This window comes from Megascapheus bottae, chromosome 35 (assembly GCF_031878675.1).
Source record: "Megascapheus bottae isolate mThoBot1 chromosome 35, mThoBot2.hap1, whole genome shotgun sequence".
NCBI classification, from domain to species: domain Eukaryota; kingdom Metazoa; phylum Chordata; class Mammalia; order Rodentia; family Geomyidae; genus Megascapheus; species Megascapheus bottae.
Window position 1 is genome coordinate 3,744,931 of NC_143543.1, and position 26,292 is coordinate 3,771,222.

At 50.3% G+C, this 26,292-nt stretch overlaps 2 protein-coding genes and 4 pseudogenes across 2 annotated transcripts; all 6 read right to left on the minus strand.

Moving 5' to 3' along the window:
- Window positions 1-2,234: 2,234 nt before the first annotated feature.
- LOC150042522 (PRAME family member 12 pseudogene) lies at window positions 2,235-3,710 on the minus strand (annotated as a pseudogene).
- Window positions 3,711-6,750: 3,040 nt separating this feature from the next.
- LOC150042523 (PRAME family member 12 pseudogene) lies at window positions 6,751-8,226 on the minus strand (annotated as a pseudogene).
- Window positions 8,227-11,258: 3,032 nt separating this feature from the next.
- Window positions 11,259-12,734, minus strand: LOC150042524 (PRAME family member 12 pseudogene; annotated as a pseudogene).
- Window positions 12,735-15,754: 3,020 nt separating this feature from the next.
- LOC150042525 (PRAME family member 12-like) lies at window positions 15,755-17,230 on the minus strand. Its single transcript, XM_090324462.1, has one exon. It carries the CDS (start codon window positions 17,228-17,230, stop codon window positions 15,755-15,757), a length of 1,476 nt encoding a protein of 491 aa, XP_090180588.1.
- Window positions 17,231-20,282: 3,052 nt separating this feature from the next.
- LOC150042526 (PRAME family member 12 pseudogene) lies at window positions 20,283-21,758 on the minus strand (annotated as a pseudogene).
- Window positions 21,759-24,816: 3,058 nt separating this feature from the next.
- Window positions 24,817-26,292, minus strand: LOC150042527 (PRAME family member 12-like). The gene has a single exon (XM_090324463.1). It carries the CDS (start codon window positions 26,290-26,292, stop codon window positions 24,817-24,819), a length of 1,476 nt encoding a protein of 491 aa, XP_090180589.1.

Here is a 26,292-nt window from a genome sequence, read left to right on the forward strand (position 1 = left end):
CCCCTGATGTCGGCCATACCCTCATGTTTGCATCCAGTAAGAGACACCAGCGATAGACTCCAAATTTCCACGATGCCAAGGTGGCTCAACAGCTGCATTTGGAATCATGGAAAATCACCCAGTCCTCCTGGAGTTGGTCACCCACCCACCCATCAGGTAATGGGGGTGCTCAAATTCTTCCATACTGAGCTGGGTATCTACAAAGCCCGGCTCCCTGTGAGTTCAGTCCCTGGGAACTGGTCTGGACCGACTCCAGTTTCAATGGAGATGGACACACCCTGTGAGCCTGACCCGCCCTGTCTCCTCAGGCCTGCAGTAGCTCCGGGGCCATTAAGCCACACCCCCATCTCACTCTTCCTCACCTGTCTGTACCCCTGGCCCTTTTCTGGTCACACTTGTGACCCCAAGAAACTCTCCCTTGCAGATTAATTGACTTTCACCCAGTGGCTTCTCTGTTCTCTCACCATACACTCTACCAAGAAGAGTTTGTTTTCTCACCTAGTTTTGTTTACAAACTCACCACATGGTTCAACCATGATAGGGCCCACTGATATCACGCCATCCCTAGAATTCCAGGAACCTCATAGCCCATTTGAAGAAAGACAACCTCAAACTTCTGCCCCAAATGACCTTGTCTGTCGGTCTGTCTGTCTGTCTGTCTGTCTGTCTGTCTGTCTGCCTGTCAAACATGTGAAACCTTTTAAATTACTTGCTTTTGAAGGTGTTATACACATAGTTTTCCAGTTTCATGACTCACATGCAATGAAATTGACCCCACAAATTAAGGGCAGTGCCTCAGGCAATCACCTAGATGCCCTTCTCTCTCCAAGGCCACGAAAATGCCTGGGCAGTTCTAAATGCAAAGCCAATCAGATGGGGGAAGAAGTCAAGGTTTGGAAGAGCGCATTCAAAAAGAATTCTTAGAGCGTGGGATGTTGGCTACTTGGAACAGTGCTTGCCGTCCCTGCACCAAGACTTCATTTGCTTTCTCAGTAGCACATACAGAGAAAAAGGCTGGAAGTGCTATTGTGTCTCAAGTGGTAGAGTTGTGGAATTGTGAAGGCCCAAAGACAGCAGTCAGGCAATGAGTTCAAGGCCAAGGACTGGGAGAACAAAGAAACACACAAAGAAAACCAAACAAACCCAAACAACACAATTCAAGGCCATCCTGTTACTAGGTGGAACTTGAGCCATCACTTAGAGAGCCCTGGACTTCCCTGCCCAGTGCAGGATTTTGAGTGTGAGGTTTTGGGTGCTCGTGAAGGAATATTTCTTCTAGTACTGCAAAAGAACTGTGATTTGAATGCAGAAGGTGCATGGTTTCAGAGCTCAAGCATGGCACCTTCAGCCACTCAGATTTTCACCACTAAGTATATGGGGGAAAGTGGAAAGCATTCTTTGCTTTCTGCAGTCTATGTTGAGTTTTCCATGACATTAAACACCCACCCCCACAAAGATTTGCTATGTGCCTGTTTGAAAATGATCATGGGTTTAATGGTCTTTCCCTCATGACTCTATCTGTCTCTCTCTCTCTCTGTCCCTCTCACTGTATCTCTGTCTCCCTGAGTCTGTCTGTCTGTGTGTCTGTCTTTCTCTCCGTGTGTGTGTGTGTGTGTGTGTGTGTGTGTGTGTGTGTGTGTTGGTTCCTGCCAGTATAGGATCATTTGCACCGTCCTTGAATCTTCATGCTCAAGGACAACTGTCTCCTACTGAGCTACAGATTTATTTGTGTCATCTGTGGACGTTTACCATGGATGAGACTCTAAGAGTCTTTACTGCAAAGGATGGCTTGGATGGTGATCTGACAGCTGAGATCTGAGAATATCCGAGTAGCAGGGTTTCCGGGCATGAACAAGACCGGCCCTCTTCAGTGATGAGAAATGACAGCTTTCCACACAATTTTTCCTTTTTCTATTTTTTATTTAGGGGTTGAAACAGTAAAATGATGTTTACACAGGGATTGTCCATGCGTGGGAGGTTTTCCTCCAGTCAGGTAGGAACAGTTCTTCCCAGGCTGAATTGTCCCTATGCTGATGGACAGTGCACAGGACTTATCGACCACCAAACACACTCTTGGGCTTCCAAAGCCATCATTGAAGTGAAAATTTCAAGAGCAGAGGCTCATTCCCTTTCAACAACACTGTACAGTAGCACTGCTGTTCACGGAAGCATTGACTTCTGACCTTACTTTCGTTGCTGGAGTTCCCCAGACTGTTGCTAAGTGGATTGTGCTGCTACAGAGGCAGAGGTGAAAGGACAGGAAGAGCCTCCTGTGTGAGCACCCAGGAGCCATCAGGTGCCAGGCTGTAGAATTGGCCCCTGTCTGTGCGATGGTCAAAACGGGTACAGATCTGGACCTTGTGGTTTGGCCCCATTTCTCTGAACATCTGTGACAAGCCAGTGCGCACCTGGGCAAATCTCCAAGAGTCAGCGTGGATGTGTCGGTGCCACCAGTCTAGAACGCTGTAGCTCTCCAGCGGGGCAGGATAGATCCCTCGAGTCAAGTGGCTGAGCCGGGCAGTGTGGTTCAGCAGGTTGTGCAGGCTGGCCACGGAGAGGCGGTTTCCATAGAAACTGAAGAAGCCGAGCAGAGAGCAACGGCTCAGGGTAGGCAGGAGAGCCGAGAGCTGGGAGTCAGTGATGTCACAGTCCTCCAGGGCCAGGGTCTCCAAGGTGTGGGTGCCATTCTCCAGGAGGGCTTGCAGGGGCTCAGGACTGAAGTGGAGCATCAACAAACTCCTCAAGCGCAGGTGCTTGAGTTGGCTAGTACAAGAACACAGGGATAAAAACCTTAGGTTGTCTTCTGTGAGCAGACACGAACTCAAAGAGAAGGTCTTGAGTGGCTTCAGGCTTCTGAGGATGGCAGGCATGTTTTCAGAAGAGAAGAGCACGTCATGCAGATGAAGCTCCTGGAGATGGTGCAGCTGCCCCAGATGTGCCGCGAATTTGCAGGAATCCTTGGGGCTGCGCGTGTAGCAGCTGGCACTCATCCTGGACAAGCTGAGGAGCTGTAGGTTCTTCATGTAGCCCAGGTAAGGAGCCAAAGTTTTCACGGTTCCTCCACGCGAGAACTTACTCAAGCCCAGTTCCTGGATGGAGTCGAGCCTCAGCAGAAGCAGAGCTTTCTGAATTGTGGAGGCGGAGCCAGTCAGTATCTGCAGCTTCCTTGAGCACAGCTGGACACGTTGTTTCCTCTTCCTGGCCCACTGGACCAGGTAGTCTTGCCATTCATTCTGGAAACGGTCGATGGTCAGGTCCATGAATATCCACAAGGGCTGCTCTCCACTGCTCTGTGAACGGCCGCTGCCTGTCGGCCTGGCATTCAGAAGCCCTGGGTGAGAGATGCGGGCCATGGAGTGGTAGCCCCGTGTCCAGATGTTGGGGTACACCTTCCGTAGTTCCACAACTTGCAATTGCCAGTGACTGGGGCGCTCCTTCGTGGCAAGTAGCATTTCCAGGCCGTCCAAGACAGCTTTCATGGTTCCCAGGTCTGGTGGCCTTGTCAGGTCACCCAAGGGGAGGCAGGGGAATGGCCAGCACTTCACCATGGCCTTCACTACCTCTGTGTGTCCCTGGGCATAGGCCTCCATGAAGAACTCGGGGAAGGAAAGCCTCGGCAAATCCTCCAGGGCAGAGATGGCCAGGGACTGGTTGCTCAGTAGACTTTGCATGGCTACAAGTTGCAGGGAGCACGGGGCCGTGGTGCTCATCCTGATGGCTGAGCTGTGGAGCCGCTGTGCAGGGCTGTCTGAATCAAAGCCCGCTCGGGAATGGACTGAAGGCTCCAGGACTCAGCTTCTGTTCTAGAGCGCACTTTGCTATCTTCCTAAGCCAACCCCTCCACTCCATTGCATATCCACCAATCAGAGAGGAGCAATGGGTGGCATTTCTGAGCCATTACACCCTGGTGGGATAGCCACTCCCAGTGAATTCCAACTATTCTCTTCTCCAAAGCTGATCGGGGATTAAAGGTGTGTCCCAAACATTCCACCTTCTCTTTGGAATGTCAATCACGTTGCAACACATCCATTTCCCACTGGGACACCTGCATCACTCCAGACATTCCCATGGATGTTTCCTTTTTCTAAGCATGCAAAGGATCAGCAGAGTTGTTTCAGCCAAACTTTAGAGCATCCCAATGACTTCATGTATCCCTGTCTTCCAGCCTTTGTTTTCTGTGCTGGTCCTTGAACTTTCAGTCGGATCTGGAAAGTGTACCTTCGCTCTGGATAGCCAAGGTTACTGCTTTCCCTCTTGAGGCACAACAGTATCTCTGACTTTTTCCGAGGAGTTTATTCGAGATGAGAGTCTATTAGTGGAAGACAAATGCTGGTTCCTACACAACCTAATCAGTAGAGGAAGAAGTGAATGGGCACAGCCTCTAGAAATGTGGATAGCCTGGTACGATTTCCCAAACACTTCTCAGTCCACACTCTCACTGGGAATTGACTTTACTCTTTACTTAGGTGACATAGATTCAGTAGGAGTGTCAAAGATCCAGATGTAGCCCCCTGATGTCGGCCATACCCTCATGTTTGCATCCAGTAAGAGACACCAGCGATAGACTCCAAATTTCCACGATGCCAAGGTGGCTCAACAGCTGCATTTGGAATCATGGAAAATCACCCAGTCCTCCTGGAGTTGGTCACCCACCCACCCATCAGGTAATGGGGGTGCTCAAATTCTTCCATACTGAGCTGGGTATCTACAAAGCCCGGCTCCCTGTGAGTTCAGTCCCTGGGAACTGGTCTGGACCGACTCCAGTTTCAATGGAGATGGACACACCCTGTGAGCCTGACCCGCCCTGTCTCCTCAGGCCTGCAGTAGCTCCGGGGCCATTAAGCCACACCCCCATCTCACTCTTCCTCACCTGTCTGTACCCCTGGCCCTTTTCTGGTCACACTTGTGACCCCAAGAAACTCTCCCTTGCAGATTAATTGACTTTCACCCAGTGGCTTCTCTGTTCACTCACCATACACTCTACCAAGAAGAGTTTGTTTTCTCACCTAGTTTTGTTTACAAACTCACCACATGGTTCAACCATGATAGGGCCCACTGATATCACGCCATCCCTAGAATTCCAGGAACCTCATAGCCCATTTGAAGAAAGACAACCTCAAACTTCTGCCCCAAATGACCTTGTCTGTCTGTCTGTCTGTCTGTCTGTCTGTCTGTCTGCCTGTCAAACATGTGAAACCTTTTAAATTACTTGCTTTTGAAGGTGTTATACACATAGTTTTCCAGTTTCATGACTCACATGCAATGAAATTGACCCCACAAATTAAGGGCAGTGCCTCAGGCAATCACCTAGATGCCCTTCTCTCTCCAAGGCCACGAAAATGCCTGGGCAGTTCTAAATGCAAAGCCAATCAGATGGGGGAAGAAGTCAAGGTTTGGAAGAGCACATTCAAAAAGAATTCTTAGAGCGTGGGATGTTGGCTACTTGGAACAGTGCTTGCCGTCCCTGCACCAAGACTTCATTTGCTTTCTCAGTAGCACATACAGAGAAAAAGGCTGGAAGTGCTATTGTGTCTCAAGTGGTAGAGTTGTGGAATTGTGAAGGCCCAAAGACAGCAGTCAGGCAATGAGTTCAAGGCCAAGGACTGGGAGAACAAAGAAACACACAAAGAAAACCAAACAAACCCAAACAACACAATTCAAGGCCATCCTGTTACTAGGTGGAACTTGAGCCATCACTTAGAGAGCCCTGGACTTCCCTGCCCAGTGCAGGATTTTGAGTGTGAGGTTTTGGGTGCTCGTGAAGGAATATTTCTTCTAGTACTGCAAAAGAACTGTGATTTGAATGCAGAAGGTGCATGGTTTCAGAGCTCAAGCATGGCACCTTCAGCCACTCAGATTTTCACCACTAAGTATATGGGGGAAAGTGGAAAGCATTCTTTGCTTTCTGCAGTCTATGTTGAGTTTTCCATGACATTAAACACCCACCCCCACAAAGATTTGCTATGTGCCTGTTTGAAAATGATCATGGGTTTAATGGTCTTTCCCTCATGACTCTATCTGTCTCTCTCTCTCTCTGTCCCTCTCACTGTATCTCTGTCTCCCTGAGTCTGTCTGTCTGTCTGTCTGTCTGTCTTTCTCTCCGTGTGTGTGTGTGTGTGTGTGTGTGTGTGTGTGTGTGTGTGTGTGTGTGTGTGTTGGTTCCTGCCAGTATAGGATCATTTGCACCGTCCTTGAATCTTCATGCTCAAGGACAACTGTCTCCTACTGAGCTACAGATTTATTTGTGTCATCTGTGGACATTTACCATGGATGAGACTCTAAGAGTCTTTACTGCAAAGGATGGCTTGGATGGTGATCTGACAGCTGAGATCTGAGAATATCCGAGTAGCAGGGTTTCCGGGCATGAACAAGACCGGCCCTCTTCAGTGATGAGAAATGACAGCTTTCCACACAATTTTTCCTTTTTCTATTTTTTATTTAGGGGTTGAAACAGTAAAATGATGTTTACACAGGGATTGTCCATGCGTGGGAGGTTTTCCTCCAGTCAGGTAGGAACAGTTCTTCCCAGGCTGAATTGTCCCTATGCTGATGGACAGTGCACAGGACTCATCGACCACCAAACACACTCTTGGGCTTCCAAAGCCATCATTGAAGTGAAAATTTCAAGAGCAGAGGCTCATTCCCTTTCAACAACACTGTACAGTAGCACTGGTGTTCACGGAAGCATTGACTTCTGACCTTACTTTCGTTGCTGGAGTTCCCCAGACTGTTGCTAAGTGGATTGTGCTGCTACAGAGGCAGAGGTGAAAGGACAGGAAGAGCCTCCTGTGTGAGCACCCAGGAGCCATCAGGTGCCAGGCTGTAGAATTGGCCCCTGTCTGTGCGATGGTCAAAACGGGTACAGATCTGGACCTTGTGGTTTGGCCCCATTTCTCTGAACATCTGTGACAAGCCAGTGCGCACCTGGGCAAATCTCCAAGAGTCAGCGTGGATGTGTCGGTGCCACCAGTCTAGAACGCTGTAGCTCTCCAGCGGGGCAGGATAGATCCCTCGAGTCAAGTGGCTGAGCCGGGCAGTGTGGTTCAGCAGGTTGTGCAGGCTGGCCATGGAGAGGCGGTTTCCATAGAAACTGAAGAAGCCGAGCAGAGAGCAACGGCTCAGGGTAGGCAGGAGAGCCGAGAGCTGGGAGTCAGTGATGTCACAGTCCTCCAGGGCCAGGGTCTCCAAGGTGTGGGTGCCATTCTCCAGGAGGGCTTGCAGGGGCTCAGGACTGAAGTGGAGCATCAACAAACTCCTCAAGCGCAGGTGCTTGAGTTGGCTAGTACAAGAACACAGGGATAAAAACCTTAGGTTGTCTTCTGTGAGCAGACACGAACTCAAAGAGAAGGTCTTGAGTGGCTTCAGGCTTCTGAGGATGGCAGGCATGTTTTCAGAAGAGAAGAGCACGTCATGCAGATGAAGCTCCTGGAGATGGTGCAGCTGCCCCAGATGTGCCGCGAATTTGCAGGAATCCTTGGGGCTGCGCGTGTAGCAGCTGGCACTCATCCTGGACAAGCTGAGGAGCTGTAGGTTCTTCATGTAGCCCAGGTAAGGAGCCAAAGTTTTCACGGTTCCTCCACGCGAGAACTTACTCAAGCCCAGTTCCTGGATGGAGTCGAGCCTCAGCAGAAGCAGAGCTTTCTGAATTGTGGAGGCGGAGCCAGTCAGTATCTGCAGCTTCCTTGAGCACAGCTGGACACGTTGTTTCCTCTTCCTGGCCCACTGGACCAGGTAGTCTTGCCATTCATTCTGGAAACGGTCGATGGTCAGGTCCATGAATATCCACAAGGGCTGCTCTCCACTGCTCTGTGAACGGCCGCTGCCTGTCGGCCTGGCATTCAGAAGCCCTGGGTGAGAGATGCGGGCCATGGAGTGGTAGCCCCGTGTCCAGATGTTGGGGTACACCTTCCGTAGTTCCACAACTTGCAATTGCCAGTGACTGGGGCGCTCCTTCGTGGCAAGTAGCATTTCCAGGCCGTCCAAGACAGCTTTCATGGTTCCCAGGTCTGGTGGCCTTGTCAGGTCACCCAAGGGGAGGCAGGGGAATGGCCAGCACTTCACCATGGCCTTCACTACCTCTGTGTGTCCCTGGGCATAGGCCTCCATGAAGAACTCGGGGAAGGAAAGCCTCGGCAAATCCTCCAGGGCAGAGATGGCCAGGGACTGGTTGCTCAGTAGACTTTGCATGGCTACAAGTTGCAGGGAGCACGGGGCCGTGGTGCTCATCCTGATGGCTGAGCTGTGGAGCCGCTGTGCAGGGCTGTCTGAATCAAAGCCCGCTCGGGAATGGACTGAAGGCTCCAGGACTCAGCTTCTGTTCTAGAGCGCACTTTGCTATCTTCCTAAGCCAACCCCTCCACTCCATTGCATATCCACCAATCAGAGAGGAGCAATGGGTGGCATTTCTGAGCCATTACACCCTGGTGGGATAGCCACTCCCAGTGAATTCCAACTATTCTCTTCTCCAAAGCTGATCGGGGATTAAAGGTGTGTCCCAAACATTCCACCTTCTCTTTGGAATGTCAATCACGTTGCAACACATCCATTTCCCACTGGGACACCTGCATCACTCCAGACATTCCCATGGATGTTTCCTTTTTCTAAGCATGCAAAGGATCAGCAGAGTTGTTTCAGCCAAACTTTAGAGCATCCCAATGACTTCATGTATCCCTGTCTTCCAGCCTTTGTTTTCTGTGCTGGTCCTTGAACTTTCAGTCGGATCTGGAAAGTGTACCTTCGCTCTGGATAGCCAAGGTTACTGCTTTCCCTCTTGAGGCACAACAGTATCTCTGACTTTTTCCGAGGAGTTTATTCGAGATGAGAGTCTATTAGTGGAAGACAAATGCTGGTTCCTACACAACCTAATCAGTAGAGGAAGAAGTGAATGGGCACAGCCTCTAGAAATGTGGATAGCCTGGTACGATTTCCCAAACACTTCTCAGTCCACACTCTCACTGGGAATTGACTTTACTCTTTACTTAGGTGACATAGATTCAGTAGGAGTGTCAAAGATCCAGATGTAGCCCCCTGATGTCGGCCATACCCTCATGTTTGCATCCAGTAAGAGACACCAGCGATAGACTCCAAATTTCCACGATGCCAAGGTGGCTCAACAGCTGCATTTGGAATCATGGAAAATCACCCAGTCCTCCTGGAGTTGGTCACCCACCCACCCATCAGGTAATGGGGGTGCTCAAATTCTTCCATACTGAGCTGGGTATCTACAAAGCCCGGCTCCCTGTGAGTTCAGTCCCTGGGAACTGGTCTGGACCGACTCCAGTTTCAATGGAGATGGACACACCCTGTGAGCCTGACCCGCCCTGTCTCCTCAGGCCTGCAGTAGCTCCGGGGCCATTAAGCCACACCCCCATCTCACTCTTCCTCACCTGTCTGTACCCCTGGCCCTTTTCTGGTCACACTTGTGACCCCAAGAAACTCTCCCTTGCAGATTAATTGACTTTCACCCAGTGGCTTCTCTGTTCACTCACCATACACTCTACCAAGAAGAGTTTGTTTTCTCTCCTAGTTTTGTTTACAAACTCACCACATGGTTCAACCATGATAGGGCCCACTGATATCACGCCATCCCTAGAATTCCAGGAACCTCATAGCCCATTTGAAGAAAGACAACCTCAAACTTCTGCCCCAAATGACCTTGTCTGTCGGTCTGTCTGGCTGTCTGTCTGTCTGTCTGCCTGTCAAACATGTGAAACCTTTTAAATTACTTGCTTTTGAAGGTGTTATACACATAGTTTTCCAGTTTCATGACTCACATGCAATGAAATTGACCCCACAAATTAAGGGCAGTGCCTCAGGCAATCACCTAGATGCCCTTCTCTCTCCAAGGCCACGAAAATGCCTGGGCAGTTCTAAATGCAAAGCCAATCAGATGGGGGAAGAAGTCAAGGTTTGGAAGAGCACATTCAAAAAGAATTCTTAGAGCGTGGGATGTTGGCTACTTGGAACAGTGCTTGCCGTCCCTGCACCAAGACTTCATTTGCTTTCTCAGTAGCACATACAGAGAAAAAGGCTGGAAGTGCTATTGTGTCTCAAGTGGTAGAGTTGTGGAATTGTGAAGGCCCAAAGACAGCAGTCAGGCAATGAGTTCAAGGCCAAGGACTGGGAGAACAAAGAAACACACAAAGAAAACCAAACAAACCCAAACAACACAATTCAAGGCCATCCTGTTACTAGGTGGAACTTGAGCCATCACTTAGAGAGCCCTGGACTTCCCTGCCCAGTGCAGGATTTTGAGTGTGAGGTTTTGGGTGCTCGTGAAGGAATATTTCTTCTAGTACTGCAAAAGAACTGTGATTTGAATGCAGAAGGTGCATGGTTTCAGAGCTCAAGCATGGCACCTTCAGCCACTCAGATTTTCACCACTAAGTATATGGGGGAAAGTGGAAAGCATTCTTTGCTTTCTGCAGTCTATGTTGAGTTTTCCATGACATTAAACACCCACCCCCACAAAGATTTGCTATGTGCCTGTTTGAAAATGATCATGGGTTTAATGGTCTTTCCCTCATGACTCTATCTGTCTCTCTCTCTCTCTCTCTGTCCCTCTCACTGTATCTCTGTCTCCCTGAGTCTGTCTGTCTGTCTGTCTGTCTTTCTCTCCGTGTGTGTGTGTGTGTGTGTGTGTGTGTGTGTGTGTGTGTGTGTGTTGGTTCCTGCCAGTATAGGATCATTTGCACCGTCCTTGAATCTTCATGCTCAAGGACAACTGTCTCCTACTGAGCTACAGATTTATTTGTGTCATCTGTGGACATTTACCATGGATGAGACTCTAAGAGTCTTTACTGCAAAGGATGGCTTGGATGGTGATCTGACAGCTGAGATCTGAGAATATCCGAGTAGCAGGGTTTCCGGGCATGAACAAGACCGGCCCTCTTCAGTGATGAGAAATGACAGCTTTCCACACAATTTTTCCTTTTTCTATTTTTTATTTAGGGGTTGAAACAGTAAAATGATGTTTACACAGGGATTGTCCATGCGTGGGAGGTTTTCCTCCAGTCAGGTAGGAACAGTTCTTCCCAGGCTGAATTGTCCCTATGCTGATGGACAGTGCACAGGACTCATCGACCACCAAACACACTCTTGGGCTTCCAAAGCCATCATTGAAGTGAAAATTTCAAGAGCAGAGGCTCATTCCCTTTCAACAACACTGTACAGTAGCACTGGTGTTCACGGAAGCATTGACTTCTGACCTTACTTTCGTTGCTGGAGTTCCCCAGACTGTTGCTAAGTGGATTGTGCTGCTACAGAGGCAGAGGTGAAAGGACAGGAAGAGCCTCCTGTGTGAGCACCCAGGAGCCATCAGGTGCCAGGCTGTAGAATTGGCCCCTGTCTGTGCGATGGTCAAAACGGGTACAGATCTGGACCTTGTGGTTTGGCCCCATTTCTCTGAACATCTGTGACAAGCCAGTGCGCACCTGGGCAAATCTCCAAGAGTCAGCGTGGATGTGTCGGTGCCACCAGTCTAGAACGCTGTAGCTCTCCAGCGGGGCAGGATAGATCCCTCGAGTCAAGTGGCTGAGCCGGGCAGTGTGGTTCAGCAGGTTGTGCAGGCTGGCCACGGAGAGGCGGTTTCCATAGAAACTGAAGAAGCCGAGCAGAGAGCAACGGCTCAGGGTAGGCAGGAGAGCCGAGAGCTGGGAGTCAGTGATGTCACAGTCCTCCAGGGCCAGGGTCTCCAAGGTGTGGGTGCCATTCTCCAGGAGGGCTTGCAGGGGCTCAGGACTGAAGTGGAGCATCAACAAACTCCTCAAGCGCAGGTGCTTGAGTTGGCTAGTACAAGAACACAGGGATAAAAACCTTAGGTTGTCTTCTGTGAGCAGACACGAACTCAAAGAGAAGGTCTTGAGTGGCTTCAGGCTTCTGAGGATGGCAGGCATGTTTTCAGAAGAGAAGAGCACGTCATGCAGATGAAGCTCCTGGAGATGGTGCAGCTGCCCCAGATGTGCCGCGAATTTGCAGGAATCCTTGGGGCTGCGCGTGTAGCAGCTGGCACTCATCCTGGACAAGCTGAGGAGCTGTAGGTTCTTCATGTAGCCCAGGTAAGGAGCCAAAGTTTTCACGGTTCCTCCACGCGAGAACTTACTCAAGCCCAGTTCCTGGATGGAGTCGAGCCTCAGCAGAAGCAGAGCTTTCTGAATTGTGGAGGCGGAGCCAGTCAGTATCTGCAGCTTCCTTGAGCACAGCTGGACACGTTGTTTCCTCTTCCTGGCCCACTGGACCAGGTAGTCTTGCCATTCATTCTGGAAACGGTCGATGGTCAGGTCCATGAATATCCACAAGGGCTGCTCTCCACTGCTCTGTGAACGGCCGCTGCCTGTCGGCCTGGCATTCAGAAGCCCTGGGTGAGAGATGCGGGCCATGGAGTGGTAGCCCCGTGTCCAGATGTTGGGGTACACCTTCCGTAGTTCCACAACTTGCAATTGCCAGTGACTGGGGCGCTCCTTCGTGGCAAGTAGCATTTCCAGGCCGTCCAAGACAGCTTTCATGGTTCCCAGGTCTGGTGGCCTTGTCAGGTCACCCAAGGGGAGGCAGGGGAATGGCCAGCACTTCACCATGGCCTTCACTACCTCTGTGTGTCCCTGGGCATAGGCCTCCATGAAGAACTCGGGGAAGGAAAGCCTCGGCAAATCCTCCAGGGCAGAGATGGCCAGGGACTGGTTGCTCAGTAGACTTTGCATGGCTACAAGTTGCAGGGAGCACGGGGCCGTGGTGCTCATCCTGATGGCTGAGCTGTGGAGCCGCTGTGCAGGGCTGTCTGAATCAAAGCCCGCTCGGGAATGGACTGAAGGCTCCAGGACTCAGCTTCTGTTCTAGAGCGCACTTTGCTATCTTCCTAAGCCAACCCCTCCACTCCATTGCATATCCACCAATCAGAGAGGAGCAATGGGTGGCATTTCTGAGCCATTACACCCTGGTGGGATAGCCACTCCCAGTGAATTCCAACTATTCTCTTCTCCAAAGCTGATCGGGGATTAAAGGTGTGTCCCAAACATTCCACCTTCTCTTTGGAATGTCAATCACGTTGCAACACATCCATTTCCCACTGGGACACCTGCATCACTCCAGACATTCCCATGGATGTTTCCTTTTTCTAAGCATGCAAAGGATCAGCAGAGTTGTTTCAGCCAAACTTTAGAGCATCCCAATGACTTCATGTATCCCTGTCTTCCAGCCTTTGTTTTCTGTGCTGGTCCTTGAACTTTCAGTCGGATCTGGAAAGTGTACTTCCGCTCTGGATAGCCAAGGTTACTGCTGTCCCTCTTGAGGCACAACAGTATCTCTGACTTTTTCCGAGGAGTTTATTCGAGATGAGCGTCTATTAGTGGAAGACAAATGCTGGTTCCTACACAACCTAATCAGTAGAGGAAGAAGTGAATGGGCACAGCCTCTAGAAATGTGGATAGCCTGGTACGATTTCCCAAACACTTCTCAGTCCACACTCTCACTGGGAATTGACTTTACTCTTTACTTAGGTGACATAGATTCAGTAGGAGTGTCAAAGATCCAGATGTAGCCCCCTGATGTCGGCCATACCCTCATGTTTGCATCCAGTAAGAGACACCAGCGATAGACTCCAAATTTCCACGATGCCAAGGTGGCTCAACAGCTGCATTTGGAATCATGGAACATCACCCAGTCCTTCTGGAGGTGGTCACCCACCCACCCATCAGGTAATGGGGGTGCTTAAATTTCTCCATACTGAGCTGGGTATCTACAAAGCCCGGCTCCCTGTGAGTTCAGTCCCTGGGAACTGGTCTGGACCGACTCCAGTTTCAATGGAGATGGACACACCCTGTGAGCCTGACCCGCCCTGTCTCCTCAGGCCTGCAGTAGCTCGGGGCCATTAAGCCACCCCCCCATCTCACTCTTCCTCCCCTGTCTGTACCCCTGGCCCTTTTCTGGTCACACTTGTGACCCCAAGAAACTCTCCCTTGGAGATTAATTGACTTTCACCCAGTGGCTTCTCTGTTCTCTCACCATACACTCTACCAAGAAGAGTTTGTTTTCTCACCTAGTTTTGTTTACAAACTCACCACATGGTTCAACCATGATAGGGCCCACTGATATCACGCCATCCCTAGAATTCCAGGAACCTCATAGCCCATTTGAAGAAAGACAACCTCAAGCTTCTGCCCCAAATGACCTTTGTCTGTCGGTCTGTCTGTCTGTCTGTCTGTCTGTCTGTCTGCCTGTCAAACATGTGAAACCTTTTAAATTACTTGCTTTTGAAGGTGTTATACACATAGTTTTCCAGTTTCATGACTCACATGGAATGAAATTGACCCCACAAATTAAGGGCAGTGCCTCAGGCAATCACCTAGATGCCCTTCTCTCTCCAAGGCCACGAAAATGCCTGGGCAGTTCTAAATGCAAAGCCAATCAGATGGGGGAAGAAGTCAAGGTTTGGAAGAGCACATTCAAAAAGAATTCTTAGAGCGTGGGATGTTGGCTACTTGGAACAGTGCTTGCCGTCCCTGCACCAAGACTTCATTTGCTTTCTCAGTAGCACATACAGAGAAAAAGGCTGGAAGTGCTATTGTGTCTCAAGTGGTAGAGTTGTGGAATTGTGAAGGCCCAAAGACAGCAGTCAGGCAATGAGTTCAAGGCCAAGGACTGGGAGAACAAAGAAACACACAAAGAAAACCAAACAAACCCAAACAACACAATTCAAGGCCATCCTGTTACTAGGTGGAACTTGAGCCATCACTTAGAGAGCCCTGGACTTCCCTGCCCAGTGCAGGATTTTGAGTGTGAGGTTTTGGGTGCTCGTGAAGGAATATTTCTTCTAGTACTGCAAAAGAACTGTGATTTGAATGCAGAAGGTGCATGGTTTCAGAGCTCAAGCATGGCACCTTCAGCCACTCAGATTTTCACCACTAAGTATATGGGGGAAAGTGGAAAGCATTCTTTGCTTTCTGCAGTCTATGTTGAGTTTTCCATGACATTAAACACCCACCCCCACAAAGATTTGCTATGTGCCTGTTTGAAAATGATCATGGGTTTAATGGTCTTTCCCTCCTGACTCTATCTGTCTCACTCTCTCTCTGTCCCTCTCACTGTATCTCTGTCTCTCTGAGTCTGTCTGTCTGTCTGTCTGTCTGTCTTTCTCTCCGTGTGTGTGTGTGTGTGTGTGTGTGTGTGTTGGTTCCTGCCAGTATAGGATCATTTGCACCGTCCTTGAATCTTCATGCTCAAGGACAACTGTCTCCTACTGAGCTACAGATTTATTTGTGTCATCTGTGGACGTTTACCATGGATGAGACTCTAAGAGTCTTTACTGCAAAGGATGGCTTGGATGGTGATCTGACAGCTGAGATCTGAGAATATCCGAGTACCAGGGTTTCCGGGCATGAACAAGACTGGCCCTCTTCAGTGATGAGAAATGACAGCTTTCCACACAATTTTTCCTTTTTCTATTTTTTATTTAGGGGTTGAAACAGTAAAATGATGTTTACACAGGGATTGTCCATGCGTGGGAGGTTTTCCTCCAGTCAGGTAGGAACAGTTCTTCCCAGGCTGAATTGTCCCTATGCTGATGGACAGTGCACAGGACTCATCGACCACCAAACACACTCTTGGGCTTCCAAAGCCATCATTGAAGTGAAAATTTCAAGAGCAGAGGCTCATTCCCTTTCAACAACACTGTACAGTAGCACTGGTGTTCACGGAAGCATTGACTTCTGACCTTACTTTCGTTGCTGGAGTTCCCCAGACTGTTGCTAAGTGGATTGTGCTGCTACAGAGGCAGAGGTGAAAGGACAGGAAGAGCCTCCTGTGTGAGCACCCAGGAGCCATCAGGTGCCAGGCTGTAGAATTGGCCCCTGTCTGTGCGATGGTCAAAACGGGTACAGACCTGGACCTTGTGGTTTGGCCCCATTTCTCTGAACATCTGTGACAAGCCAGTGCGCACCTGGGCAAATCTCCAAGAGTCAGCGTGGATGTGTCGGTGCCACCAGTCTAGAACGCTGTAGCTCTCCAGCGGGGCAGGATAGATCCCTCGAGTCAAGTGGCTGAGCCGGGCAGTGTGGTTCAGCAGGTTGTGCAGGCTGGCCACGGAGAGGCGGTTTCCATAGAAACTGAAGAAGCCGAGCAGAGAGCAACGGCTCAGGGTAGGCAGGAGAGCTGAGAGCTCGGAGTCAGTGATGTCACAGTCCTCCAGGGCCAGGGTCTCCAAGGTGTGGGTGCCATTCTCCAGGAGGGCTTGCAGGGGCTCAGGACTGAAGTGGAGCATCAACAAACTCCTCAAGCGCAGGTGCTTGAGTTGGCTAGTACAAGAACACAGGGATAAAAACCTTAGGTTGTCTTCTGTGAGCAGACACGAACTCAAAGAGAAGGTCTTGAGTGGCTTCAGGCTTCTGAGGATGGCAGGCATGTTTTCAGAAGAGAAGAGCACGTCATGCAGATGAAGCTCCTGGAGATGGTGCAGCTGCCCCAGATGTGCCGCGAATTTGCAGGAATCCTTGGGGCTGCGCGTGTAGCAGCTGGCACTCATCCTGGACAAGCTGAGGAGCTGTAGGTTCTTCATGTAGCCCAGGTAAGGAGCCAAAGTTTTCACGGTTCCTCCACGCGAGAACTTACTCAAGCCCAGTTCCTGGATGGAGTCGAGCCTCAGCAGAAGCAGAGCTTTCTGAATTGTGGAGGCGGAGCCAGTCAGTATCTGCAGCTTCCTTGAGCACAGCTGGACACGTTGTTTCCTCTTCCTGGCCCACTGGACCAGGTAGTCTTGCCATTCATTCTGGAAACGGTCGATGGTCAGGTCCATGAATATCCACAAGGGCTGCTCTCCACTGCTCTGTGAACGGCCGCTGCCTGTCGGCCTGGCATTCAGAAGCCCTGGGTGAGAGATGCGGGCCATGGAGTGGTAGCCCCGTGTCCAGATGTTGGGGTACACCTTCCGTAGTTCCACAACTTGCAATTGCCAGTGACTGGGGCGCTCCTTCGTGGCAAGTAGCATTTCCAGGCCGTCCAAGACAGCTTTCATGGTTCCCAGGTCTGGTGGCCTTGTCAGGTCACCCAAGGGGAGGCAGGGGAATGGCCAGCACTTCACCATGGCCTTCACTACCTCTGTGTGTCCCTGGGCATAGGCCTCCATGAAGAACTCGGGGAAGGAAAGCCTCGGCAAATCCTCCAGGGCAGAGATGGCCAGGGACTGGTTGCTCAGTAGACTTTGCATGGCTACAAGTTGCAGGGAGCACGGGGCCGTGGTGCTCATCCTGATGGCTGAGCTGTGGAGCCGCTGTGCAGGGCTGTCTGAATCAAAGCCCGCTCGGGAATGGACTGAAGGCTCCAGGACTCAGCTTCTGTTCTAGAGCGCACTTTGCTATCTTCCTAAGCCAACCCCTCCACTCCATTGCATATCCACCAATCAGAGAGGAGCAATGGGTGGCATTTCTGAGCCATTACACCCTGGTGGGATAGCCACTCCCAGTGAATTCCAACTATTCTCTTCTCCAAAGCTGATCGGGGATTAAAGGTGTGTCCCAAACATTCCACCTTCTCTTTGGAATGTCAATCACGTTGCAACACATCCATTTCCCACTGGGACACCTGCATCACTCCAGACATTCCCATGGATGTTTCCTTTTTCTAAGCATGCAAAGGATCAGCAGAGTTGTTTCAGCCAAACTTTAGAGCATCCCAATGACTTCATGTATCCCTGTCTTCCAGCCTTTGTTTTCTGTGCTGGTCCTTGAACTTTCAGTCGGATCTGGAAAGTGTACCTTCGCTCTGGATGGCCAAGGTTACTGCTTTCCCTCTTGAGGCACAACAGTATCTCTGACTTTTTCCGAGGAGTTTATTCGAGATGAGAGTCTATTAGTGGAAGACAAATGCTGGTTCCTACACAACCTAATCAGTAGAGGAAGAAGTGAATGGGCACAGCCTCTAGAAATGTGGATAGCCTTGTACGATTTCCCAAACACTTCTCAGTCCACACTCTCACTGGGAATTGACTTTACTCTTTACTTAGGTGACATAGATTCAGTAGGAGTGTCAAAGATCCAGATGTAGCCCCCTGATGTCGGCCATACCCTCATGTTTGCATCCAGTAAGAGACACCAGCGATAGACTCCAAATTTCCACGATGCCAAGGTGGCTCAACAGCTGCATTTGGAATCATGGAAAATCACCCAGTCCTCCTGGAGTTGGTCACCCACCCACCCATCAGGTAATGGGGGTGCTCAAATTCTTCCATACTGAGCTGGGTATCTACAAAGCCCGGCTCCCTGTGAGTTCAGTCCCTGGGAACTGGTCTGGACCGACTCCAGTTTCAATGGAGATGGACACACCCTGTGAGCCTGACCCGCCCTGTCTCCTCAGGCCTGCAGTAGCTCCGGGGCCATTAAGCCACCCCCCCATCTCACTCTTCCTCACCTGTCTGTACCCCTGGCCCTTTTCTGGTCACACTTGTGACCCCAAGAAACTCTCCCTTGCAGATTAATTGACTTTCACCCAGTGGCTTCTCTGTTCTCTCACCATACACTCTACCAAGAAGAGTTTGTTTTCTCACCTAGTTTTGTTTACAAACTCACCACATGGTTCAACCATGATAGGGCCCACTGATATCACGCCATCCCTAGAATTCCAGGAACCTCATAGCCCATTTGAAGAAAGACAACCTCAAACTTCTGCCCCAAATGACCTTGTCTGTCTGTCTGTCTGTCTGTCTGTCTGTCTGTCTGTCTGTCTGCCTGTCAAACATGTGAAACCTTTTAAATTACTTGCTTTTGAAGGTGTTATACACATAGTTTTCCAGTTTCATGACTCACATGCAATGAAATTGACCCCACAAATTAAGGGCAGTGCCTCAGGCAATCACCTAGATGCCCTTCTCTCTCCAAGGCCACGAAAATGCCTGGGCAGTTCTAAATGCAAAGCCAATCAGATGGGGGAAGAAGTCAAGGTTTGGAAGAGCGCATTCAAAAAGAATTCTTAGAGCGTGGGATGTTGGCTACTTGGAACAGTGCTTGCCGTCCCTGCACCAAGACTTCATTTGCTTTCTCAGTAGCACATACAGAGAAAAAGGCTGGAAGTGCTATTGTGTCTCAAGTGGTAGAGTTGTGGAATTGTGAAGGCCCAAAGACAGCAGTCAGGCAATGAGTTCAAGGCCAAGGACTGGGAGAACAAAGAAACACACAAAGAAAACCAAACAAACCCAAACAACACAATTCAAGGCCATCCTGTTACTAGGTGGAACTTGAGCCATCACTTAGAGAGCCCTGGACTTCCCTGCCCAGTGCAGGATTTTGAGTGTGAGGTTTTGGGTGCTCGTGAAGGAATATTTCTTCTAGTACTGCAAAAGAACTGTGATTTGAATGCAGAAGGTGCATGGTTTCAGAGCTCAAGCATGGCACCTTCAGCCACTCAGATTTTCACCACTAAGTATATGGGGGAAAGTGGAAAGCATTCTTTGCTTTCTGCAGTCTATGTTGAGTTTTCCATGACATTAAACACCCACCCCCACAAAGATTTGCTATGTGCCTGTTTGAAAATGATCATGGGTTTAATGGTCTTTCCCTCATGACTCTATCTGTCTCTCTCTCTCTCTGTCCCTCTCACTGTATCTCTGTCTCCCTGAGTCTGTCTGTCTGTCTGTCTGTCTGTCTGTCTGTCTGTCTGTCTTTCTCTCCGTGTGTGTGTGTGTGTGTGTGTGTGTGTGTGTGTGTGTGTGTTGGTTCCTGCCAGTATAGGATCATTTGCACCGTCCTTGAATCTTCATGCTCAAGGACAACTGTCTCCTACTGAGCTACAGATTTATTTGTGTCATCTGTGGACATTTACCATGGATGAGACTCTAAGAGTCTTTACTGCAAAGGATGGCTTGGATGGTGATCTGACAGCTGAGATCTGAGAATATCCGAGTAGCAGGGTTTCCGGGCATGAACAAGACCGGCCCTCTTCAGTGATGAGAAATGACAGCTTTCCACACAATTTTTCCTTTTTCTATTTTTTATTTAGGGGTTGAAACAGTAAAATGATGTTTACACAGGGATTGTCCATGCGTGGGAGGTTTTCCTCCAGTCAGGTAGGAACAGTTCTTCCCAGGCTGAATTGTCCCTATGCTGATGGACAGTGCACAGGACTCATCGACCACCAAACACACTCTTGGGCTTCCAAAGCCATCATTGAAGTGAAAATTTCAAGAGCAGAGGCTCATTCCCTTTCAACAACACTGTACAGTAGCACTGGTGTTCACGGAAGCATTGACTTCTGACCTTACTTTCGTTGCTGGAGTTCCCCAGACTGTTGCTAAGTGGATTGTGCTGCTACAGAGGCAGAGGTGAAAGGACAGGAAGAGCCTCCTGTGTGAGCACCCAGGAGCCATCAGGTGCCAGGCTGTAGAATTGGCCCCTGTCTGTGCGATGGTCAAAACGGGTACAGATCTGGACCTTGTGGTTTGGCCCCATTTCTCTGAACATCTGTGACAAGCCAGTGCGCACCTGGGCAAATCTCCAAGAGTCAGCGTGGATGTGTCGGTGCCACCAGTCTAGAACGCTGTAGCTCTCCAGCGGGGCAGGATAGATCCCTCGAGTCAAGTGGCTGAGCCGGGCAGTGTGGTTCAGCAGGTTGTGCAGGCTGGCCACGGAGAGGCGGTTTCCATAGAAACTGAAGAAGCCGAGCAGAGAGCAACGGCTCAGGGTAGGCAGGAGAGCCGAGAGCTGGGAGTCAGTGATGTCACAGTCCTCCAGGGCCAGGGTCTCCAAGGTGTGGGTGCCATTCTCCAGGAGGGCTTGCAGGGGCTCAGGACTGAAGTGGAGCATCAACAAACTCCTCAAGCGCAGGTGCTTGAGTTGGCTAGTACAAGAACACAGGGATAAAAACCTTAGGTTGTCTTCTGTGAGCAGACACGAACTCAAAGAGAAGGTCTTGAGTGGCTTCAGGCTTCTGAGGATGGCAGGCATGTTTTCAGAAGAGAAGAGCACGTCATGCAGATGAAGCTCCTGGAGATGGTGCAGCTGCCCCAGATGTGCCGCGAATTTGCAGGAATCCTTGGGGCTGCGCGTGTAGCAGCTGGCACTCATCCTGGACAAGCTGAGGAGCTGTAGGTTCTTCATGTAGCCCAGGTAAGGAGCCAAAGTTTTCACGGTTCCTCCACGCGAGAACTTACTCAAGCCCAGTTCCTGGATGGAGTCGAGCCTCAGCAGAAGCAGAGCTTTCTGAATTGTGGAGGCGGAGCCAGTCAGTATCTGCAGCTTCCTTGAGCACAGCTGGACACGTTGTTTCCTCTTCCTGGCCCACTGGACCAGGTAGTCTTGCCATTCATTCTGGAAACGGTCGATGGTCAGGTCCATGAATATCCACAAGGGCTGCTCTCCACTGCTCTGTGAACGGCCGCTGCCTGTCGGCCTGGCATTCAGAAGCCCTGGGTGAGAGATGCGGGCCATGGAGTGGTAGCCCCGTGTCCAGATGTTGGGGTACACCTTCCGTAGTTCCACAACTTGCAATTGCCAGTGACTGGGGCGCTCCTTCGTGGCAAGTAGCATTTCCAGGCCGTCCAAGACAGCTTTCATGGTTCCCAGGTCTGGTGGCCTTGTCAGGTCACCCAAGGGGAGGCAGGGGAATGGCCAGCACTTCACCATGGCCTTCACTACCTCTGTGTGTCCCTGGGCATAGGCCTCCATGAAGAACTCGGGGAAGGAAAGCCTCGGCAAATCCTCCAGGGCAGAGATGGCCAGGGACTGGTTGCTCAGTAGACTTTGCATGGCTACAAGTTGCAGGGAGCACGGGGCCGTGGTGCTCATCCTGATGGCTGAGCTGTGGAGCCGCTGTGCAGGGCTGTCTGAATCAAAGCCCGCTCGGGAATGGACTGAAGGCTCCAGGACTCAGCTTCTGTTCTAGAGCGCACTTTGCTATCTTCCTAAGCCAACCCCTCCACTCCATTGCATATCCACCAATCAGAGAGGAGCAATGGGTGGCATTTCTGAGCCATTACACCCTGGTGGGATAGCCACTCCCAGTGAATTCCAACTATTCTCTTCTCCAAAGCTGATCGGGGATTAAAGGTGTGTCCCAAACATTCCACCTTCTCTTTGGAATGTCAATCACGTTGCAACACATCCATTTCCCACTGGGACACCTGCATCACTCCAGACATTCCCATGGATGTTTCCTTTTTCTAAGCATGCAAAGGATCAGCAGAGTTGTTTCAGCCAAACTTTAGAGCATCCCAATGACTTCATGTATCCCTGTCTTCCAGCCTTTGTTTTCTGTGCTGGTCCTTGAACTTTCAGTCGGATCTGGAAAGTGTACCTTCGCTCTGGATAGCCAAGGTTACTGCTTTCCCTCTTGAGGCACAACAGTATCTCCCACTTTTTCCGAGGAGTTTATTCGAGATGAGAGTCTATTAGTGGAAGACAAATGCTGGTTCCTACACAACCTAATCAGTAGAGGAAGAAGTGAATGGGCACAGCCTCTAGAAATGTGGATAGCCTGGTACGATTTCCCAAACACTTCTCAGTCCACACTCTCACTGGGAATTGACTTTACTCTTTACTTAGGTGACATAGATTCAGTAGGAGTGTCAAAGATCCAGATGTAGCCCCCTGATGTCGGCCATACCCTCATGTTTGCATCCAGTAAGAGACACCAGCGATAGACTCCAAATTTCCACGATGCCAAGGTGGCTCAACAGCTGCATTTGGAATCATGGAAAATCACCCAGTCCTCCTGGAGTTGGTCACCCACCCACCCATCAGGTAATGGGGGTGCTCAAATTCTTCCATACTGAGCTGGGTATCTACAAAGCCCGGCTCCCTGTGAGTTCAGTCCCTGGGAACTGGTCTGGACCGACTCCAGTTTCAATGGAGATGGACACACCCTGTGAGCCTGACCCGCCCTGTCTCCTCAGGCCTGCAGTAGCTCCGGGGCCATTAAGCCACACCCCCATCTCACTCTTCCTCACCTGTCTGTACCCCTGGCCCTTTTCTGGTCACACTTGTGACCCCAAGAAACTCTCCCTTGCAGATTAATTGACTTTCACCCAGTGGCTTCTCTGTTCTCTCACCATACACTCTACCAAGAAGAGTTTGTTTTCTCACCTAGTTTTGTTTACAAACTCACCACATGGTTCAACCATGATAGGGCCCACTGATATCACGCCATCCCTAGAATTCCAGGAACCTCATAGCCCATTTGAAGAAAGACAACCTCAAACTTCTGCCCCAAATGACCTTGTCTGTCGGTCTGTCTGTCTGTCTGTCTGTCTGTCTGTCTGTCTGTCTGTCTGCCTGTCAAACATGTGAAACCTTTTAAATTACTTGCTTTTGAAGGTGTTATACACATAGTTTTCCAGTTTCATGACTCACATGCAATGAAATTGACCCCACAAATTAAGGGCAGTGCCTCAGGCAATCACCTAGATGCCCTTCTCTCTCCAAGGCCACGAAAATGCCTGGGCAGTTCTAAATGCAAAGCCAATCAGATGGGGGAAGAAGTCAAGGTTTGGAAGAGCACATTCAAAAAGAATTCTTAGAGCGTGGGATGTTGGCTACTTGGAACAGTGCTTGCCGTCCCTGCACCAAGACTTCATTTGCTTTCTCAGTAGCACATACAGAGAAAAAGGCTGGAAGTGCTATTGTGTCTCAAGTGGTAGAGTTGTGGAATTGTGAAGGCCCAAAGACAGCAGTCAGGCAATGAGTTCAAGGCCAAGGACTGGGAGAACAAAGAAACACACAAAGAAAACCAAACAAACCCAAACAACACAATTCAAGGCCATCTTGTTACTAGGTGGAACTTGAGCCATCACTTAGAGAGCCCTGGACTTCCCTGCCCAGTGCAGGATTTTGAGTGTGAGGTTTTGGGTGCTCGTGAAGGAATATTTCTTCTAGTACTGCAAAAGAACTGTGATTTGAATGCAGAAGGTGCATGGTTTCAGAGCTCAAGCATGGCACCTTCAGCCACTCAGATTTTCACCACTAAGTATATGGGGGAAAGTGGAAAGCATTCTTTGCTTTCTGCAGTCTATGTTGAGTTTTCCATGACATTAAACACCCACCCCCACAAAGATTTGCTATGTGCCTGTTTGAAAATGATCATGGGTTTAATGGTCTTTCCCTCATGACTCTATCTGTCTCTCTCTCTCTCTGTCCCTCTCACTGTATCTCTGTCTCCCTGAGTCTGTCTGTCTGTCTGTCTGTCTGTCTGTCTGTCTTTCTCTCCGTGTGTGTGTGTGTGTGTGTGTGTGTGTGTGTGTGTGTGTGTGTGTGTTGGTTCCTGCCAGTATAGGATCATTTGCACCGTCCTTGAATCTTCATGCTCAAGGACAACTGTCTCCTACTGAGCTACAGATTTATTTGTGTCATCTGTGGACATTTACCATGGATGAGACTCTAAGAGTCTTTACTGCAAAGGATGGCTTGGATGGTGATCTGACAGCTGAGATCTGAGAATATCCGAGTAGCAGGGTTTCCGGGCATGAACAAGACCGGCCCTCTTCAGTGATGAGAAATGACAGCTTTCCACACAATTTTTCCTTTTTCTATTTTTTATTTAGGGGTTGAAACAGTAAAATGATGTTTACACAGGGATTGTCCATGCGTGGGAGGTTTTCCTCCAGTCAGGTAGGAACAGTTCTTCCCAGGCTGAATTGTCCCTATGCTGATGGACAGTGCACAGGACTCATCGACCACCAAACACACTCTTGGGCTTCCAAAGCCATCATTGAAGTGAAAATTTCAAGAGCAGAGGCTCATTCCCTTTCAACAACACTGTACAGTAGCACTGGTGTTCACGGAAGCATTGACTTCTGACCTTACTTTCGTTGCTGGAGTTCCCCAGACTGTTGCTAAGTGGATTGTGCTGCTACAGAGGCAGAGGTGAAAGGACAGGAAGAGCCTCCTGTGTGAGCACCCAGGAGCCATCAGGTGCCAGGCTGTAGAATTGGCCCCTGTCTGTGCGATGGTCAAAACGGGTACAGATCTGGACCTTGTGGTTTGGCCCCATTTCTCTGAACATCTGTGACAAGCCAGTGCGCACCTGGGCAAATCTCCAAGAGTCAGCGTGGATGTGTCGGTGCCACCAGTCTAGAACGCTGTAGCTCTCCAGCAGGGCAGGATAGATCCCTCGAGTCAAGTGGCTGAGCCGGGCAGTGTGGTTCAGCAGGTTGTGCAGGCTGGCCACGGAGAGGCGGTTTCCATAGAAACTGAAGAAGCCGAGCAGAGAGCAACGGCTCAGGGTAGGCAGGAGAGCCGAGAGCTGGGAGTCAGTGATGTCACAGTCCTCCAGGGCCAGGGTCTCCAAGGTGTGGGTGCCATTCTCCAGGAGGGCTTGCAGGGGCTCAGGACTGAAGTGGAGCATCAACAAACTCCTCAAGCGCAGGTGCTTGAGTTGGCTAGTACAAGAACACAGGGATAAAAACCTTAGGTTGTCTTCTGTGAGCAGACACGAACTCAAAGAGAAGGTCTTGAGTGGCTTCAGGCTTCTGAGGATGGCAGGCATGTTTTCAGAAGAGAAGAGCACGTCATGCAGATGAAGCTCCTGGAGATGGTGCAGCTGCCCCAGATGTGCCGCGAATTTGCAGGAATCCTTGGGGCTGCGCGTGTAGCAGCTGGCACTCATCCTGGACAAGCTGAGGAGCTGTAGGTTCTTCATGTAGCCCAGGTAAGGAGCCAAAGTTTTCACGGTTCCTCCACGCGAGAACTTACTCAAGCCCAGTTCCTGGATGGAGTCGAGCCTCAGCAGAAGCAGAGCTTTCTGAATTGTGGAGGCGGAGCCAGTCAGTATCTGCAGCTTCCTTGAGCACAGCTGGACACGTTGTTTCCTCTTCCTGGCCCACTGGACCAGGTAGTCTTGCCATTCATTCTGGAAACGGTCGATGGTCAGGTCCATGAATATCCACAAGGGCTGCTCTCCACTGCTCTGTGAACGGCCGCTGCCTGTCGGCCTGGCATTCAGAAGCCCTGGGTGAGAGATGCGGGCCATGGAGTGGTAGCCCCGTGTCCAGATGTTGGGGTACACCTTCCGTAGTTCCACAACTTGCAATTGCCAGTGACTGGGGCGCTCCTTCGTGGCAAGTAGCATTTCCAGGCCGTCCAAGACAGCTTTCATGGTTCCCAGGTCTGGTGGCCTTGTCAGGTCACCCAAGGGGAGGCAGGGGAATGGCCAGCACTTCACCATGGCCTTCACTACCTCTGTGTGTCCCTGGGCATAGGCCTCCATGAAGAACTCGGGGAAGGAAAGCCTCGGCAAATCCTCCAGGGCAGAGATGGCCAGGGACTGGTTGCTCAGTAGACTTTGCATGGCTACAAGTTGCAGGGAGCACGGGGCCGTGGTGCTCAT